Source organism: Myripristis murdjan, chromosome 9 (assembly GCF_902150065.1).
Source record: "Myripristis murdjan chromosome 9, fMyrMur1.1, whole genome shotgun sequence".
Lineage (NCBI taxonomy): Eukaryota > Metazoa > Chordata > Actinopteri > Holocentriformes > Holocentridae > Myripristis > Myripristis murdjan.
The window spans coordinates 31,566,774-31,584,756 of NC_043988.1; the positions used below are offsets into that span (position 1 = coordinate 31,566,774).

Consider the following 17,983-nt stretch of genomic DNA (forward strand, 5'->3'; position numbering starts at 1 on the left):
GTCCATGTTGGAGTTGACGGTGAAGCTGGCCAACTCGGCGCTGCCCTCGCACTCGGCCTTGACATCAGGGCTGACCAGGGAGTTGATGGACAGGCAGGCCATGGCGGAGTCGTGGCCTCCAGCGATGCTGCTGGGAGAGAAGGCTGCAGGAAACAAGACAGAGACACAGTCCTGATTCAGAGCCACTTTTGAAAAGAGCAACAAGGAGGCAGGCAAAGAAACGAGAAGCTGCATGTGGCACTCTCCCTCCACTGAGTGTTGACCTGATCCATTATTTACTGAACTACTGTGTGTGAGAGATCACATCTACACTTTGTTTTCTTTAGTCTTGACCACAGTGGTAAAGTCTGCAGCATTTCTGCAACAAAACTTGTTTGTTCATTGGTTCAAATGGTTGGTTCAAATGGTTGGTTTTGGTGTCAATCAGGTGTCAACTTCCAATTCCTTATACCCATAAACAGCCTTAAAAAGCATTTTAAGGCTGATTCCTGTGGTTATTTAAGGCTAAGATCTCATTCCTAGCCGACACCATTGCAGATCTCTTGAAAGAGGAGTCAGATTTGCATTTGAAGGCATCTAAGTACGGTTATTTAGTGCGACCCAAGTTTGAACAGTGTTGTTATGAATTGGCCAAACAAGCTGATAATTGGGTTAAGGCTCCAGAGTTTGAATAAAACACTGTGGACATGCCTGGTGTGATCTTGGGTCAATATCAGATAGTACCAAATACTGAAATATTTATGGCCACTGAAATATTTATGGCCAAGTAACAGTAATAGTGTGAGTAAGTAATTTTGATTATACACATGAAATATGTTCTATCGGGTAATTCATGTAGATAAAACATTTTTCAAGACTAGCTATTTGGCAATACATGACAGTGGAGGGCAGGACAGGCAGGGGATGACAAGCTGGTTGAAATCGAACCAGGGTCAGGTTGTTTTGTTTTTTTTTTGGTAATACTGGGTTGCTGTTGGATTGGGCAAATGGAGAACAACATCAAATAATGCAATACTGTGATGGGGCAATATTTCAATATTAAATTTAGGTTATTGCCCTTGCCTTGATCTTACATCATTAATTGAGGTCACTGTACATTAAAACAGGTTAAGGTACAAAAAGCAGAAAATCAAGTTGCTTTGATTTGATGTCTGACATGTTACATGCTGCTGTTAGTATTGAATTTTTGCATTGTGGGTTTTCTCTGTTGGATTACTCAGTACCACAGGCTAGTACGGGATATGACAGCAAATAAAGACAGAAAAAAAAAAAACAGGAAAGATTTGTGTGAACTCATGATACTAGTACTAAGAGCACAACACTGTATCAGTGTGTTAAGTGACTTAAGTGACTTGGTGCAGTTAATTAATAAATAACAGAAAGAAGCAACTTGGTAGCGTTAGCAGCTAGACGTTAGAGATGTAGGAACAAAATGGAGCAACGAGGAAATACACTGCCTTCTGGGTATCTGAGCCCAATGATCACTGCAATACTAAACAAACACCAAAGCTGCTGATGGTGCTCCATGTGCATGATGGATAATATATTGAATTTAATAATATATCTGTTCTTAGTTTTCCAAGTTTGCACCTTGCAACATGAAGTTGTGCTAAACCACCAACTTTACATGAGTTATGAAGAGGGGTGGGAAATAATCACTTAGGTGGTTTTTTTTTTAGCTTACTTAATTGTTGTAAAGTAAAGATAATGGTATCATATGAAACTAGATAACTTAAGGGATACCAAGTAGGTCATGCCAGGTTGCTAGCAAGGAGGCAAAATATTGCTCCAAAGTTTGGCCATTTCCAGCAGGGTCCCTTGACCTCTGACCTCCAGATATTTGAATGAAAATGGGTTCTCTGGGCAGCCACAGCTCTCCCTTTTGTAGACAGGATAATCACAGCCTCGTGAAACTTTACACCCACAAACCAAAGCAGAATTCAAAAAACAAAAATCGCAATAAATCATTATAATCAGTCGCAGTACTTGAATCGAATGGCAATACATATTGAATTGGCACCCAAGTGTCATGATAGTATTGAAGCATATCACACCAAAGATTTGAAGAGCGCTAAACTCATAATGCACATGCTGTCAGTCTGGTTTTCTGTTACAATAGTAGACTATAGTACTGCAGGTCTATTCATGTGTGAGAACAGGAATTTTACCTGCATCCTGTGGAAGTTGACAATTAGAAAATGTGTTTAGGTGCTTTCTATATAGTCTATATTTACCAAACCGAATTATGCAAAAAAACAGCAGAAACACATACAGTGCAGCCCCAGTGTGGTACAATATGCTTATGCATGGGGAAAACAACAACAACAAAACAAAACAAACAAAAAAAACAGACCTCACATCTCTGGTGGCTATCAGGGCTACAAATCTTTTTCTTGGATACTCCTCAAAGTCATTAATATGATAAATTAATATTGCCTTCTGTTCTAGGAAAGGTACAGAGTACAGCAGCACACATAAAATAAAACCGTCTTCGTGAAGGCAAGTAAATAAGCGGGCGAAGCGAAATACTATTGTGAGACAGATAAACCAGCAGAGTCATATCCAATACATCAGCACTCCAAAATGAATGGGCCTCTGTGTTAGCGCTGTATTCATCGGATTCTGACCCACAATATAAAATTATTCTTACCAAAGCTCAGGATTTATAGCTAATTGAATCGCGCGGCTTTCCTGTTTTCAAAAGGGAAGACAATAAACACAAAAATGAAAGCCTAAGCTCTTTTACGGTAAACATAAGAGCTATGTGCACCCAGCCGTTTTAGCACCCGCTCTCTGGATAGCGCTCACTGTGCTGCTGGCAGCTGATAGGCCGGTCAGAGAACAGCTATCTGAAAAGGGATACTTGCAGGAAAAAAATGTTTTTGAATTCCGAGAAATAACATCATGTAGGTTTTATTTGTTAATTTCTTTACTTTGCAGTTGGGTGAATGAGAACGTAAAGGGAAATGCCACTCATTTTAAGGGTTTATGTATGTCATTCCCATGTTTTGGGACGCTGAATGTGGGACACAGGACGAGTGGAGTTCATGAAAGTTCAATTTCCTGGACTGACTGGACTAACATCAATTCAGCTTGACTGTATTTACCTAAAAATAATGGTTGGGGTTGTTACATGAACCAGTCCCAAGACATTTAATTCACAACTTGAAAGTTTCATTTTATCTTAAGTTTTATTCTCGGCGTAATACGCAAAAAACAGGCCATTCAGTTTAAAACGTAGAGATGAAATGTGGGAATACTCATCATGGACTTTCCTGACATTTTAATTGTCCTTCCTCTTCCTCATGTGCAAATACATCTCGTATCTCCTTTCCTTAGGTTAGCCCTTATTGTATTTTTTGAGTCTTTAGTCTTTATAGTCTCTATTGTATATTTTTAGCCTTTATTCTTTTTTTAGTTAACTTTATTGTATGTTTCTACTGTTGCTGCTGGAACACCAGAATTTCCCTGGTTGGGATCAATAAAGTATATCTATCTATCTATCTATCTATCTATCTATCTACATTATATATTATATTATACATTACATGAAGTATGGAAGAAATAACCAGTGGAAGCGTTTGTGCTTGGTAACTGTTATTCCACTCTTGTATCAGTGTTATTTTATTGTTTTTTTTTTGTTTGTTTGTTTTTGTTTTTTTACAATTTACTCCTTGTTTTATCAAAAATGGCACCTTTAGTTTTTGCTTTCTATGAAATTTGACCACCAGTGGTCACAGTTAATACCCAGAAATGTCCGTTTAAATGTTTTCTGGGTTACAGTTTATACTAAAAAACGTTCCGCTCCGTACCTTTCCACACGTGTGAATTCATGCCCTGTCACTTGATGTTTGGTCAGGTCAGGTCTAAGCAAAGATAATGAAATCAGAGACATAAACAAGAGGCGATGTCCTGTGTTCGCCTGATCCCTTTGACTCGACTGGCCTCATTCAGGTTCGCTCGGTGTGTGCCGCCCTCCCTCTCTCCCCCTCTCTCTCTCCTCCTCAGCAGTGGTGGGAGGGGAAAGAAAGAGTAATTTTTCTCCTCATTAACTTCCTGATTGGTTTCGGACTCTGATTTCTGCCCGTCTGCAGTTTGTCACCAATTCCAAACTGGCAGCCCAATCGTTAATACTAATGTTTGTGTAGCTAAGTGCGAGCAGGTCTTTTCAGCGGCAGGCTCCTTGTACAGCAATAACGCCATGTGGGTGGAGGGGGTGGGGGTGAGGGCTAGCCGCTATGAATTAGCCACTTCACTGTTAATTCTCTGCCTCTTCATCAGCAGGAAATCTATGATGTAATTAAAGGCTGAGTGCGACTGGACGTGTTGGTTTCATTGGGGATGTTAAATCACAAGGCGCTGCGGCCCACATGTTCTTGTTGCATCCGACTGTCCTCTGCGTTCTTGTTTAATACAGATTAATGTCGGCGGGCTGAAACATCACAGAGAGCCTTGTTCTCAATTAGGTCTTCCCCCCCTGTTAATGATACGAGGCGACTCCGTTCATTTTTATCATTGATCGGTCACATGCTCTCCAAGTGGAACAAGTTTCGGCTAATGTTGGTCAGGAAAGCGGCAGGTCTGTTCAGATCGTTTTCGTTTGAAGAGGCGCTTCGAGACCTCAAAGTGCTGTACGCCATAAAACACAATGTACAGAGAGAGTGAACAGATCTACTGCACCCGAGGCCAGATCCACATGCCTCACTGCCACTAGGGGGCCCAGACAGAGGGGTAAGGAACCTCAACTGTAAATATTGTGAATGAAATATTATTTAGTGATGAAATATTTTTCCACATGTATTCTAAAAATACAAAATCAGAACTAAACTTTTATTTGAACATTTATATATTGATTTACCCATTTTTTTTCTTAAACATACACAACTTTGGGCACGAGTGTACGAGAAAAAGAAGTTGGATTTTGATCATCCAGGACTTTACCTCATTGAAAGTCAGAAGAAAGCATCTGTAAATATGCTTTCCATTTAAATACCTAAATCTGAATAAGTAAAGACACAAATTACAATAAAGTGTACAATGTATTTAATTGAAATATATACTTCAGAGTTATATTTTCCAATATAAATAAATGACTAACATTGGATGACAGTGTGGATACCTGACAGAAAATGACACTGAATCCACATTTTTGCGAAGATTTGGGCTTTTACAGGCAGTGGTCTTAAACTTTTGATCAGCTGATGAACAGCCTATTAATGGTTGTTTGCAATAAATTGCTTACTCAATTTTTTTTGTCTCACTCCCATTTCTCTACTTAGAACGTTCTTAAGATCCAACAGTGCAAAATGTAAATTCTTGCAATTTTTCAAGTGGTCTTAAAATTTTGATTAGGAGTGTATATTGCAATTTATTACCATTTTTCAACTGCAAACTATGTCTCCAAAGGAAAACTTTGTCAACATCTGTTTTATCGAATAATTTTCATTCTGTTCTTCTGCCCCTTTTTTGGACATACCCAGAGGGGCAAGTTTGATACCATTTTCACCTCTGTACATCCAGTGGTTCAGTTCACTGCAGATCAGACCTCATGTTTTGGTCTGAACCCAACATGAGATGGGAGCACAGTAACCGAGCCCAACCTGAATCCGACAGACATTGGTTTTCATGTCCAAACCCGACCCGAGCCCGGGACTATGCTTGTCCTCCATCTCTAGGTTACATTAATCGCCTGAAATAGCCCGCCTTGGCCAGCCCCAACAGGTCCAGGCCGAGTATCCACAATCTACACTGCACCAGACAGAGGGATGGGTAGTTCAGTCAGTATAGCTCCAACCATCTACCTTCTCCTAAAACGACTAAATTTAAGCATAATGATCCGCAACTGGTGTCTTAACACCAAGCAGGCAGCACATCCTGGTGTATAAAATCAACTGAACCAGTAGAGGAAACAGTCTGAGGGCCTAAAGGCAAAAAAAAACTGTGAACATCTAACTCCAGTTATCTGCAAATTTTATCTGAAAGACTACAAGAATAAATGCGTCAAAACAATGTTTGGCTGTATCCACTGATGAGGTTGATGGAGAACTCTGACGCAATTTTCTTGCATATTTTCAATCTTTCCTATGTAGTGTTTGCCAGCTGGTTATGCTCTGTGCCTTTGCAGCTTAACAGCAGTACACAGATGCAATCAGAGCCTCTGGTCCCACCCACACTCAGTCAGAACAGAGCGAGCAAGTTACCTGCAGGGTACAGTAACAGGCGGTACGCTACCAAGATGTCAGCACCTCTGCCATCAGGGCAAATTTCAGCAGGTTTCTTATTCAGATTCTAATTATAAAGCAGAAAACATCTACACTGTGGCTTATCCTGGAAGCATAAATCAAACTGAGTGGCTCAAAATGAGTGTCTAAAATAACTATGTGTATTTAAAGAACACTCTTAAACAAGCAACTGTCAGCAACCAATATTCGTTCTTATTCCAAACACCTAATAACTGCTCCAAGTGTCACTTTTTACAAATGTGTGTGTGCAAGTAAAACTACAATTACCAGATCTCTTCATGTGAAGTGAGTGCCACCCACAGAAATGTCCTCACACTGACATATTAACCGGGCAAACACAGTTTATCTGCCATATTCTTGGACGGGGTGGAAGCCAGATCCAAACTTTTTTTTTTTTTTTTCCCTCCTCCAGGAGATTAGACAAGAAGTTGGTTGTGTAAAAGTATAAAATGACTGTGTAACAAGATAGACTTTACCTGCTGGGGACGTTGAAGCAGAGCTGTTTCTCATAAATGAACTTTTGCCCTTTTCCCAGTCACTCAGCACTCTATATAAGATTTCCAAACTATTAAACAGTCTTTGTGTCGAATAACAAAAGGAAGCTTTTTTAACCTCCCCCTTGTCCCGTTAAGAGAGGGAGGGAGGGAGTGAATGAAGGTGCAATCATTTCTGCTGCTGCCAAAGAGGGGAACAAAAGCCCAGATGTGAGAGGAGATGGTAATTCAGTCTGATCCACCGGGATAAGCTCCTTCTGTGGGTTTCATACTCTGCACTCATCCACCGTACACAGGGGTCATGGGGGTAGATAACACTTAAGTAAACACACACGATTCTGCACTGTTGTAGTGCTAAATGCTGTTAGGAGCAGACACTCATACACAAACAATATCGGAAAGTAATTCATGCCACTTACAGCTGCAAACTATCATGTGCAAGATAATAATTTCTCTTAACATGAAATCAATACAACAATACGACTGACACACTACTCAAACAATAACAGTGTGTTGCTAATGGTGTTGTAATCACATTTGCATAATGAATTTCCCATTAATGTAATAGAGGTTGTGTGTGTGTGCGTGTGTGTGGGTGGGTGGGTGGTGGGGGCGCAACACATTGAGGTGGCTATTTGTATTTGTGTATTTATAATTTAATACAGAGCAGTTGTGTGTGTTGTCAATCACCACAGTGGCTCATTTATTTACTAGTGAATAGCATTTTTACAATAGAGGCCCAACCAACCCGACCAATTTAATGCTTCAGTGATGTTTAAACGGGAGCTTTCACTGAACTCTCCAAATTCTTCAACATTATGCAGATCGGAGTGACGATCCTTAAGGTGCTTTGCCAAGTTTTGATGTGTTCATCCTCCTCCATCATTTTGCCATTTTGTCATTTTGTAGCACTGTTTGCATATTGGCCTGTTGTCATCCTTGGCCTATCCATGTTTGTTAGCCTCATATGCATAACAAAACCCCAAACACCTTCCACACGGTGCTCTGGGTGTTTTCTTGTTCACCCAAAACTGATCAAGGAGGCTTTATTTTTTATTTAGAGAAAACACTGCAAGTATCGCTACTGTTGGGTAGCTGTATTAGTGGGTTTTAAATTTTTTAGCATCTAAATTTACTAAGTAACAATTTTCAAGTCATGCTTACTGCTCCAGTACACTGTGTGACAAAGATTCCACACAAAACTCTACCAACTGAGAAAATATTTCTGTAGTCGTCCCGTTGGTGTAATAAAATTGCTTCAAGGCTGCAGGCATGCATCATGTAACATTTATTGACATGATGGGCAGAAGTGAGGACTCCCACTGCGTCATAAATACTTTTGTCAAGGGCAGAGCCTTGTCATCACTCTACAGACAGTCTTGACACTCTGTAAGATGACTGACCTTCATGCAAGAATAAAACTTACACAAAGGTCTTGGTCTCAACCTTTTACTTAATAAATCAATACATTTCTCAACAATAATCAGCGTACACACTGAGTTATTTAGCATTACACTCAAGTATTATACATATATGTAAAACACAACTATGTTATAATTGTTACTTCAACAGGAAAAAAGTTATTTTGTCAATGATCTGTCAGTTTCTCTTTGGGCAAAAATGAATCGTAGGCAACTGGACTTGTATTTGTCTTAGGAAGACGTTTCGCCTCTTATCCAAGGGGCTTCATCAGTTCATGCGCATCTGTCAGTTTCATAACATTCAAGAGAATTTCATCATGCTAACAGGATTATTACACTATTAATGGTGAACTGTTATTATACTAATGGTCTAGTACAGTTATAAGAAGTTATTACATATGTAACAAACTTTAAAACACAATGTGACATTGTTCAGTGCCTAACCTGAAAGTTATCTAAAAACTTATCAACTTTCTGCATGTTTCAATGTTATCCAAGAGCATTTAGTGGGAGCCATTATCACGGGAGCAAAAAAATTCAATCTTAGGAATGAAGAGTTGCCTGTCACATGACAAGGTTGGCCTGAGATGGAATAGCCTCCATTAAAACGATACGAGCAGTGTCAAAAATAAATAAATAAATAAAACAGGGCCCCATGTGTGGCAGAGGAGGACCAGAGCTGAGTGAGGATGACCCTCATGGAGACGGACGTTCGCCTCTCTGGAAACGACTCGGGCGTCTGGCTCGTCATTAGGCCAGTGGCAGGACTTAATGGCCCAGAAAACTCAGTCAAAGAGCAGCCAGGCAGGCTGGCTTCAAGTAAAGAGACACTGAACACTGAGCCTGAAGTAACCCCCCACATTTACGCTGCAGGCCTGCATGTATGATTTTGGATTACTGCTCATATCTGATTTTTGTCTCTCTCTTAGGATGTAACCCATAATCTGCTATCAACATGAACTGACAGCCATTGGATCAAAAGTTATGCAGATTAACAACAAAAGACAGCACATTCATATTTGCACCCACATGTTTAAAGCTTGTTTCAGGCATATTTTAGTTATTTCATGCACCTTTGAGTTTAAAGCATCTGCCTAACACCTTGTCTTACCAGCTAACATAATGAGTGAGCATCAAAAAAGGCAAAGAAAAATTAGACTGCTTGCATTGTAATCATGAGGTTGTCTGCATATGTTGTGAGCAAGGTAAGCAAACACACACACCTGTTTTCCCCAAAGCCTCAACGGATGCCCTTCCTCTATTTTTGACAGAGGCGTCAGCTCACCCAGTTCGCCTTTTCCAAATTCACTTTAAGTCAAGCCTCGAGCTTCTAACTTCCTGACTTGATGAACAGACTTGGGGCTCTAGTTTCCCGGCGCAGCGCGGGGTGGCGCAGTGAGGCGAACCCCGCGCAGAGCTAGTTTCGACCGGCGAAGCGGGAGAGGCGGACAGTGTCCAAGTTTCGCAGGCGGAGGTTCGCCGAGATGGGAGTGGTGGCGCAGCGGGGGGAGGTGCCGACAGATTCGGCTTGGCGTAGTGACAGTTTCGTGCTAAAAGGCTTCGCCGAGGTGCGCCAAAAGCTCGCCGTCTGAAACCACGTCTACTTTCAGCGCAAGGCGGAGCGGAGCGATCAGCACAAACGGTGCCAATCTTCTTTGATCTGACATCAGCTGTGACGGGACAGTTGATATGGAGATATATGTATGTGCTGATTGTGATCGTAGCATTGAATAGTGTTTTTTTCGGTATTTATTGCATTGTTCATGTGTCTGACATTCCAGAAGCCCGCCTGTGAGGTTTTGGTGACGTGTGCGCACTGCTCGCCGGTCTCCGCTCCGCGCCTGTCTCCTGAGCTCCGCTCCGCCCGCGGCAATAGACCTCCATGTCAGCTGTGTAAACTTTCATTACGCCTTCACGCAGCGCATTTTAAAGGCAAGGACAGGGGCTCATTTGATTGGTTACATGTGAATCGGCTGTGTCAAACCCACTCCATGCCTTCTCTCCTCCCCTCCGCCGGTAGGAGGGATGGCGGAGTACTTGCGCCACCGAGAACGGCGTGCCAAACTTGGAAAATCCGCCTGGCCACACCCAGTTGGCGAAGCGCATCTGCGCTACGCCCCCGCCTCGCCTGGTCTGCGAAACTAGAGCCCTTGATGTAGATGACATCAAGCTGATGGATGCCACTGGGACAAGGTAAGACCAGGTGCATGTATCAATGATATTTGACTGTCTATCCACTGTTTCATTTTGTTGTTCATGCTAATTGTGGAAAAGCCTGGCTGCCTTGATGCCAAAATTACGACTGCTGTCACGGGTAAATCAAGTTTTACCTACTGTTATGGCATTTTGAGTGTCCAAATACAACAAACATGAGGCTTGCAAGCCTTGAAATCTGATTTTGTACCATATATCCATGCAGCTCATATAAGAACTGAAGGACATGCAATGCCACGCAGCCTTGGTCTAGAAACCCTGAGTGATATGTGAAGGAAAAATCACAACCAGGACACTTTCAGCAGGAGTGTCAACAGAGCTGCTCTTATTCATGTGAAAAGGCCAAACACTGCTAAATATACAAGGATATCATCTTGTTACTTCACTAGAACCTGATTTGGTCGCATCCATTTAAAAACTCTTAAAGACTCTGCATTTTCAGATGCATTTACAACAAAAAAGTAAAAGTTTGTAAAATACTACTGCCAGGAGCAGGAAAATGCCCACACTGACCATGAACATTGCTCTTACAGTAAGTACTGTATGTGTTTGATGGCTGCTACCTGCTTCTAATTTCAAGCCACATCAAAAACCTTCTTCAGCGAAATAAAATATTAAGTCAACTCATAGTTTTTGGCATCTTCATAAACGAGGCCTATTCGTTCTGTCATGTTTGCAGTTGCGTCTTGCACATATTCCTCATTCTCGTCTTCCAGATGAAGAGCTCTTGAGATAGCTGTTCACGGGGGTGCAGTCTTTCACGCAGCCATCACCGTGGGTCACAAAACACTTAAATCCCCATTATTGGTTTGCGATGGAGCTGTGGGGAGTGCAGGGCCAACGCAGGCTGACAGAAGGCATCAGTGCCGGGGTCAAAGGCTAATTAAGCAGAGAGGAACCTCTGCTCCTGCATTGTTAACCAATCTGTCCCCAGTGGGAATGACTGCCGGAGAGGCGTGACACGGCCCTCGTCCCTATGCTAAATCTCCATTTCGGCTACTGTGCCCCATCAACTCACAAAATGGCCTGTCAGTCTATCGTTGGGCCTTTTGACGTGATCCGTCCAAAAGTTATGGATATACAATAATGAGCTGAGGCGACCAATCAATATTTGCGGGACTTTTCTATCATTACATTTTAAACAAGAGATTCATTGTGAGTCGACAGGGTAAGAAAAATGCCAAAGTAAAGGACACAAGAAGAGTGAAATATATTGCTATGGAAAGGAGGACGCCTCCCGTGGTGCTAAAACTGCCAAATGTGTTTATCCAAATCGCTCAGCTGTTTCACAGAGCTGCCAGGGAAACATCATTTGTCAGTTCCCCTCGGAGGCTCTGCCGCTGCTCAAAACAATACGAGCACCGTGACTCCAACAGCAAGATTACACAGGAAGACACCGTAACTTTACTATACACACTAAAAAAAAAAAAAAAAAAAAGTTTGTTATATGCTCAAACAATTTCCACATGTCAGAGAGCGCAACGGGAGAGGTGAGTCGAACAGTATTTTACACTATGGCTGCTTTCCATACATGCTCTATGCAGAGCTCATTTTGTGATAAGGTCTTGATGCTGTGATTTAATGTTTTTATATGTTATAATAGTACCATGATGCTTGTGTGACCACTGGGCACGTGAGCACTCGAGCAAAAACCTTTCAACTCTTTCATCTGGTGATCAATTTACACCTGTAGCACTGTAGACAAAAAGATTTAAGCCCCTGAGTAAGAGTGTAATTTAAAAAACACATACAAACACCTTATAGTAAATATATACCACAATGATTCATGACAAAGGTATGCCTGCAATGTGTGTGTAATCTAAGGCAGTGTGTGAGGCAGGGTGCTGATCATTGCGTGAAACCTGCAACTTCACAACGTTCACAGGGGCAGATAGATGAAACCCACTTGGCACGGTCTATGCAGCACACTGAGTCTATACTCTTCCTCAGTACTCTTCCTCAGGCTGCCTGAGGAAGAACAGGAGCCTGAGGAGCCACGTTTTGTTTGTCTGTTGCGCTTTTTCCAATATATTTACATATTTTGCAAGGTGCCTCTCTGTCCAAGGCATCATGGTTGCATCCTGGTAGCTAGAATTTATTGAATTAATTTTATAGAAATCTGAAACAGCTTAAACAATACGCAAGGCATTTCGAACTTCTGGACAGCTCCTCCTTGCATTTTGTCTCTCCCCAACATTTCAACCGGAAACTGTGGTGTGTGGCTTCAAATTATGGAAGCCACACACCACAGACTGAGACACTGCTTCCTTGTGGCTTCATGGATTCAATAACCAGATTACTTAAGAACCAGTGTCGGGAGGTGACGCGTTTGTTTTTAGTTCAAGTAACCAAGTGCTTTCATTTTTTTGAAACAAGCAAGCTCTTACCAGTTCTTTTGTTGGGCACAAAAACAAATACTAAAACAATTCCCTGAGCAGTTTCTGCACACAGGGGGTGTAGGTTTACTGCTGATTCTGTGTTTCACTCAGCCAGCAAATGCTATCGACAGCCTGGGCACTGTGGAGGCACTCCCACTGCTCTGAATCTGTGAGTGAAAAGGACAAGCCTGATATTACCCTGCAGAGTTAATTATGAGCTGTGCACGGCTTAGCAGCTCGTTGACCACAGTGTTAAGAGGGAGGTAATAATTGCAAAAAGTTTCTGGTTTTAGAAACTTAAGTACTATCACATGTTACTTATTGAAATAGGTAACGCTATTATGTAATCAGTAATGTTGTGATGTAACTTCTTACTTTCAAGAGCAGTGTTCCCCGTCACTGGTGAGAACACACACTGACAATGTGAATACCCACAGAGGACTGAACATAATGTAAAATACAAGCCATGTTAAGCACTTTATTTTTATTTTCTTCTCAAGCTTCTCAAAGCTGGACAGTGTGTGTGTGTGTGTGTGTGAGAGAGAGAGGGAGAGAGAGAGAGAGAGAGAGAGAGAAATAGAGGGGAAGAGGACATAAACTACACAGCCCTGGCCATTTAATGTCTCCACAGCCCCAGGCTTGTGTTAATGGTGGTGTTGTACAACACATTACAACGGTGCTTGTGCCCTGAACAGACAATTACACTGGTATTTAGCCCATCCACAGCGCCAGAGGCTAGAGGGGCACTTAGCACACTTAGCAGGCTGGGGAACAGAGCCTGACAGGTCAGATGGGAGTTTTCCTGCTGTCTGTATGCAGGAGGCAGCAGAGGGATTCAACCAGCAGCCCACTGAGAGTGAAACCCTCTGGGAGCAGCGACAGCCTCACTCTCTCTGCTACTGGCTCTTAATTACAGCTAGGACCCTGCGCCACCAGAACTTATTATCTGAGCCAAAACGGAGTCATTTTGTGAAAAACCGTCAGGGAAACTGTGGCATTTTCAGTTTTTATGTGCCGATGAGAGAAAAATCACAGAGTTAATGATATAACAAAGGATATATGATAACACTGCAAAGTCTTGTCTTCTTTCAAATACAATTTTCTTATCGTGTGTGATGCTTCATAAGCCAAGATGTGAGAATGAATCAAAACTGCAAATCTGCGAGAAAAAAAAAAAAAAAATCACACTTTGATATTACACAATTAAAATTTTGTGGAGGCTTTGCTTCTGTCACAAAATATTAGGAGTGGGGAAGAAAAATAAATTCACTTAAGTATTGCATAGTATTGTAATATCGAATCACAGTACTTACATACAAGTATTGCAATTCAATATTATAACTATACAGAATCACTACACTTATGTGCTTAAATATTTAAACTCTTGATCTGCACTGTTTCTGGAAATATGACTAATGATGTACAGTCTCTAGAAGCACATGATTCAACTTTTTCCCACAGTCTAGAGTTAAAAAAGCAATAAAAATTGCAATAAATCATAATAATGAATCACAATTCTGGTAGAATCACAATACTTAAGAATCACAATACATATCGAATCAGCACCCAAACATTGTGATGATTTTGAATCAGGAGAGGACTTTGACCCTAACCTTTTACTTAACCCAGACCTACTAAATATAGTGTCTCATCTTTGTCTTTAACATAAAGTTCATATTTGGCTGTTGATGTTTTCATTGTGAGTGTGCAAGTAAAAATGCTGTTATTTAACTGTAATATAAGGCTGTTCCAGTGCCTCAGCGGATGTTTACCATGAAGCCATGGTGTTGTGTTTGGATCTGACTAATAACTTTTGCAACATTTCCAATCTTTCCTTTCACTTTACTTGATGATAGAGCACATATTCCATAAAAATAATCTTAAAATCAGCAACAATCAAAACACATTGAAGAAAAGTGAATTTGAACCTCAGTTAAGAAATACCAGGTGAAATAAACTGATTTACCTGCTAGATGCAACATGTTTATAGTAAAAAATGAATACTAAACCACATTATAAAACAACAAGATAATCTTTGCTTTCCCTCTGTGAGGCAGTGAAACAGCCTCCGTGTGTGTTGGCTGAGGTGAGCGATGTGCTCGCCTCGGCGCTGACCAGGGAAATGAACTCTGGCTGCTACACGACATGAAACAGCACTTCCTTTTGAGAGCTCACTTCTTGGGTTAGAAGTGTGATTTGTTTTGGGTTCAATAAATCCCAAAGAGTGAGAAGCCTTTCTGACAACTCCCGCATTAGTGTCACCACGGGCGTGTGAAGGTGTATGTGTCAAGGGTTTTCTTTAAGCCTGTGTGAATGGGTGTGGGTGTGAGCACGTGTAAGTTTGAAGTAATTTGATCTGAAAGTTGGTAAGGCCCATTTTACATGGGAAACAAAGAAACTTATTGACGCCAATCTCTCTGTCGTTTTTATCCAAAGGAGGCAGCGAAGCCGGGACGACAGAGTTTATACGCAGTAACTCACTTGGTGTACAGTACGGTATGGATTGAAGCGAGAAAAATCAATAGAATATCATCTAGAAAGATAGTAATGGATTTCTAACTTAATGGGCTCACACAGGTCTATCGATTAACAGGATTAACATCTGCAATACCTCAACACTCTGATTTGCATTTAAATGACTGTACGTGCTGTGCTGACACGAATATAACAAAACAGACAAACGTATAGCCAGCGCTGCGCCGCTTGATTTTTTTGACGTCTGACGCGAGCCACTGACTCAGTGAAAATGTTGTTTTTCACAGAAAGTGAGAGAGGAACGTGAGGGGAAAGCTTGCCGCAGTGGCAGACGGCTCGCAAACTTTGAACACTTTTGAATTTTGAAGAAGGAAAAAAAAAAAAACAGGGAAAAAAGAAAAACATAAACAGTGATAGACCCTGCCAAAAGCTGTCTCCTGTAAGACTGAAACAGCCATAACTCATTTGGGGCAGCTCATCTGAGCGTCCCAGGTAGATCCTGGTAAAGAAGCGGGGTGGGTGGCTGTGGGGGATGGAGATGGAGGGGGGGGGGTGAACGGTGTGAGGTGAGATGTTGGGAGGGCGGCGGGGTGGAAGGGGGGCGGTGGGGTGGAGAGTTTGATGGACTGCGCTGTCACCTCCCGCTCGGCGATTTACGGCGGCGGGGCTGCTGACGAGCGCGGGGCAGTAAACAGGCCGGCCGGGGGCGTATTTCACAGGGAGCTGGCTTTTATGAAGAACACCAGGACGGCTCTCCCCACAGCTCCGCCCGGCCCGCCGTGACGGATGGAGAAAGACGCATGACAAGCTTCATCATTGTTTGTAAATCTTAACTGTTCCCGCTCACTAACTCCAGAAGGCAATTTTGCGGAGACAGCGGGGTCTGCGGAGGGGAGGGGGAGGGAGGCGAGGAGGAGAAAGGACAGCGTGGCACTCCTGAAGGTTATTTGGATCTCTGTGTTTGGCCAACTGATTAGCCCTATCCTGGGCGGGAGATAAATTTGACGGGGCTGCGTTTGGCAGGCAGCTGGGGAGGGAGGGCAGGTAGGCTCGGTGCTCACAGCTACTTCCTCCTTGTGGGCCGATCCGGAGGTGCACAGCACAGCTTAGCCAAAACCGAAACAATTCCTGGATGCTCGGCTGCATCTTGGTTTCACACTGAAACAAGTCTCTGCGCAATAAATAAACGGAGCAGCTTATATCCTCAGGCTTCTTATTCGGGTGTTTGCTACTTTTGGAGATCTAGGAATTAAAGGAATACTAATGCATCATTTATGTATCAGGTACTCACTGTGTGCTGCCTTCAACCCCTGACAGAGAAAGCTTTACTCGCAAGTCATCATGGTAAACTCATATTTCGGAAATTCCAGCAAAAAACACTTTTCCCAAACAGTCATATTTTCAAATATTGCTGCAAAGACTACATCTCCTGCGTAGTCATAAAGTGTGCATGCACAAGCACACATGACCCACCTGGATACTGAGGCTGTGTTTTCAACCCAACTGAGTGCTCTTCACCGTGCAGATAAGAAAGATGATTGAGCTGGGCACAAAGTCAAGGCCGAGCCTTCAGTCAGTTCAAGACTACATGCAACTCACACACAGAAACAATTGCGCATACAACAAAAATAATTTGTCCTAACACATTTTACGCAGACCAAAGCAGACAGTTTCTCTGCATCCCTAAGGATCGCTTTAAGCAGTTTGGTTTTGCCAAGTGGGCAGTGGTGAGACTGGCACAGTGGCCGGGTGCTGAAGCAAAGACTTGATGATGAAGTGCTGAGCGGGGAGTCTCCTGGGCAGATAATGAAAAAATCAGCGCATAAGTGACAACTCAGGTCATGGCCAGGAAAAACTTCCCCTTCTGGGCCCTAAATAACAAGACATACTGAGACTGAGTCACTTTACAAGACTGCTGATCTGAAGCTGACTCTGACTTCTCTGTCACATTATTAGCTTTTACATGTTATTAAAAAGGAGGCTAGCATTAAGAACTGAGACGACACCCATTTCTCCGGCTAGGAGCCTTGGTTCTGAGTCGGGGCCACCCGCCGAGTGTGTTGTTGTCTTGTAATGGAGCGTGGCGACTCGCGGCAGGAGGCTGACGTGCAGCCCTCACAGGAAAAGGACAGGTGAAAGTCATAAACCAATACGGGCACAAGGGGAAATGTGGGGGTCTTGGGGTTTGTGGTGCTGGCGGTGGGATGGGGGATTGATTCAGTGAAAGAAGGATGTTGACCTAAAGGACCCTCTTCCCCTATTTCCCATATAACTGAGCTGCAATACAATACAATACCACTGTGGTGTGGTCTACCACCAACCTACCACTTCTCCTGCTCTAGTGGCAGGTATAAAAGGGAGATATGGAGTGGTTTGTTTGGAATACACAGAAGAATTGAGTAGATAGCAAGAGCAGCGATAGCCACCATGGTTGAACAGACAAAGGAAAGAGCGCCAACCCAACTCCATCAACAGAAAATCCAAGGAGAAAGTTGTTGGACACACTGATTGACAAGAGACTTAAAAATAAAAAATTAATCACTGCAAAGAGAAAATCAACAGTGCAAAATGAAAGCTTTTAAATGAGCATGTTCCTTGGCTTAGTTTCTTCCTCTCTCACTGCACAGTTGCGGCTCAGCTGGCCTCCTCCTTATCTCACTCATATCATGCACTTACATGCCGGCTACCAAGTACCATGAACAGTTAAACAAACATATTAAGCAATACTCTGAATCAGATGTACCTACATTCATAGCTAA

General features: G+C 42.4%; 1 protein-coding gene across 1 annotated transcript in view; it reads right to left on the minus strand.

Moving 5' to 3' along the window:
• The window catches only part of dmrt1 (doublesex and mab-3 related transcription factor 1), a 33,130-nt gene that overhangs the window by 15 nt on the left and 15,132 nt on the right, over positions 1-17,983 (minus strand). Inside the window, exon 5 of the mRNA XM_030061180.1 lies at positions 1-143. This exon is cut by the window's left edge and continues 15 nt beyond it. Coding sequence (XP_029917040.1) covers positions 1-143 — 143 coding nt within the window. The remainder of the gene's footprint in view (positions 144-17,983) is intronic.